Genomic DNA, 2,500 nt, shown 5'->3' on the forward strand with positions numbered 1-2,500 from the left:
ATTCCAAATAACGAGGACGAGTGTTGATTTTTGAAACCGACGAAACGTTGATTTGTGAGAGAAATTCTCCGATCAAAATTCGTGCTCTTGTATCGTAAGAAAATTCGTTGGCTTGTGTGAAAAATATTCAACTCAAAACTCTGCAAATAGTACATCTTATTCCAACTTTATCATTGATAAATGTATTGGAAAGGTTTACGAATATTGAATAGATATTAAAAAAAAGGAAACATCGATTGTATATATTCATTATAATCGATCAAAGTGAATTTTTAGTCGATATAATAAATAATATAATCTTTTCTCGAAATATTTTTCAAATTGTCTATAATACTTCATCTTGAAATGAAAGATTGTTCATTAGAATTCAAAACCAATTTTTCTTCGAAACGAAGAAAATTGAACATGTAGTATACTATTTCGAAAAATGTGATTAAAACAATGATTACCTTTGATTTTCGTGTTTATTTGTAAATGACAACTATTGGATCAAGAATAGAAAGAAAGAGACAGAAAGAGTTTCGTTAATCTCGTTCAGAATTATTCATAGTTGCTCGTATATTTCACATAAAATGTGAAATTTTATTGTCGGTAAAAACGCTATAAAAAATTTTACTCATGAAAATCTTCTCCTCAACTACTATTTATAGACATACCATGAATTGCATATACTATTTGCAATTTATTATAGTTTACTATCAGAATAAATAATTTAAATTTAGTTTTGCAACTTGATATTGCAAATTCACTATCACAAATTTATTCGTAAATTCATAAATTTGTTAATAATTTATGCGTTATAAATATATAATTTATTTTTTAGATAACAAATTATATGTCACACAGTAATACATAGTATACACATATTATACATAGTAAACATAGTTTACACAGTGAACATAATAGTACATGAGTTATTTATTGTATTTAAGAATGAATTTTAATTACTAGTGAAACGCAACACGTAATAATGACTTAAAGAAGAAATTAAGATAAAAAGAAGAAAAGAAAGAAAAATAAAAATAATTTACAAATAGAATAATAATAATAATAATAATAATTTGAATTGAATCTGTGTATATCCAAAATTTTCAAAATGGTGTATATTCGATCTTAAATTCTATTATTTTAAAAATTATTTTGAGATTGAATAATTTTTAAATCGAATTGAATCGAATCGAACTTAAATAGAATAATTTATGGAGAATATGAAAATATTTTTGAATGTCATATCAGTGTTGTTAATAAACTAAATTATTTTGTTTTTTTACAGAATGATGTTCGATTTATTAAAACACAAATTTTTTGTTTTAAAAAATTAATTAAATGGTTGAACTGATTCCATTGTTGAACAATTTTGTCAAACATTTGCGAAATTATTTTGTTTTCAATTTAATGCGAATTGCTTCTCATGATTTAATAGAATTATCTTTATGTGATAAAAAAGATTCTAAATTAGCTATTATAAGATAATAAATTGATTATAAATATAAATTAAATAAACAAGCGAATCAAATCTAAAGATAATATAACTTATCAACATGATAAATATAATATAACTATATTTACTTAAGTAAGAACTTTCTCTATTTTTCTATACCAAATCTTTTTTTAACAATTACAATAGCACTATAAAAAATAATCTAAAAGAATATATACATATGGATAAAAAGTATTTTTTAATTATTATAAGTATTTTGAAAATTTAATAAATAAACATTGTTTTATGTCTACAAATATGGACAGACCAATGATAAATGTGAAAGAAGAAAACAGAAGAATGGAATAAATAATAGAAGATGAGAATAGCAAAAGAATAATATTGAAATAATAATGATTAAAAAACAAATAATCTAAGAAAAGAATTTACTACGCGGCCTGTGTAGATAACTAAGTAACTTTCCTCTTGTTTTTATTCTTTTTAAATGAACGTGAAGAATATGTCTAGAAAAAGAAGAAAAATAAAGAAAGCGTCGATTTAATTGATTACTGAAAAGAATATAGACAAGAAATAAAAAAAAAACAAAAAAACAAAAAGAAATGATAAAGATGAAAATTATTGCATTTGAATATTCTTTCGTTTAAAATGCGAATAGGAAGCGAAAGAAAAAAGTGAGGAAAAAAGATAAAATTTTCATATCTTACTTTCATAACTCTATTTATTGCTCCTTCGTAGGAGGATTGTTCGTGACTGACGATAATAGTTCCCTGGATTCTCCTTCGAATAGTTATCGATCGTTGCCAAGTATTAAAGACAGACAGGCAAAGAGAAAGACATAGAGAGAACTTATCTTCGAAAACTTATTTTCAAGTCACAACATGACCTTAACTTCAACTCGTACCATTCATTATACTTCTTTCTTCTTTCCCGAGTAATGTATAATTCTGTTCGCTCATAAGTTAGAAGTTTAAGACGGATAATGTTTCTTTGAAAATGATGATGATATATGAAGTCGAGAAGATGGAAAAAGTTTTAATGATACACCATGCGAAACTTTTC

General features: G+C 24.2%; 1 protein-coding gene and 1 long non-coding RNA gene across 3 annotated transcripts in view; one reads left to right on the forward strand and one right to left on the reverse strand.

The window, feature by feature from the left end:
• LOC127072420 (uncharacterized) overlaps positions 1–1,415 on the forward strand; it is a 4,464-nt gene extending 3,049 nt beyond the window's left edge. The window contains exon 5 of one of the 2 annotated variants that reach the window (XR_007785404.1): positions 1,274–1,415. This is a non-coding gene — a long non-coding RNA (uncharacterized LOC127072420). Of the gene's footprint in view, positions 1–823; positions 1,169–1,273 lie in introns of those variants that run through there. The other variant, XR_007785405.1, reaches the window with a different exon arrangement.
• LOC127072415 (odorant receptor 13a-like) overlaps positions 1–2,173 on the reverse strand; it is a 55,305-nt gene extending 53,132 nt beyond the window's left edge. The window contains exon 1 of the mRNA XM_051012844.1: positions 2,146–2,173. Coding sequence (XP_050868801.1) covers positions 2,146–2,151 — 6 coding nt within the window. The 5' untranslated portion in view covers positions 2,152–2,173. The remainder of the gene's footprint in view (positions 1–2,145) is intronic.
• Between the last annotated feature and the right edge of the window lie 327 nt (positions 2,174–2,500).

The sequence above is a fragment of the Vespula vulgaris genome, chromosome 25 (genome assembly GCF_905475345.1).
Source record: "Vespula vulgaris chromosome 25, iyVesVulg1.1, whole genome shotgun sequence".
Lineage (NCBI taxonomy): Eukaryota > Metazoa > Arthropoda > Insecta > Hymenoptera > Vespidae > Vespula > Vespula vulgaris.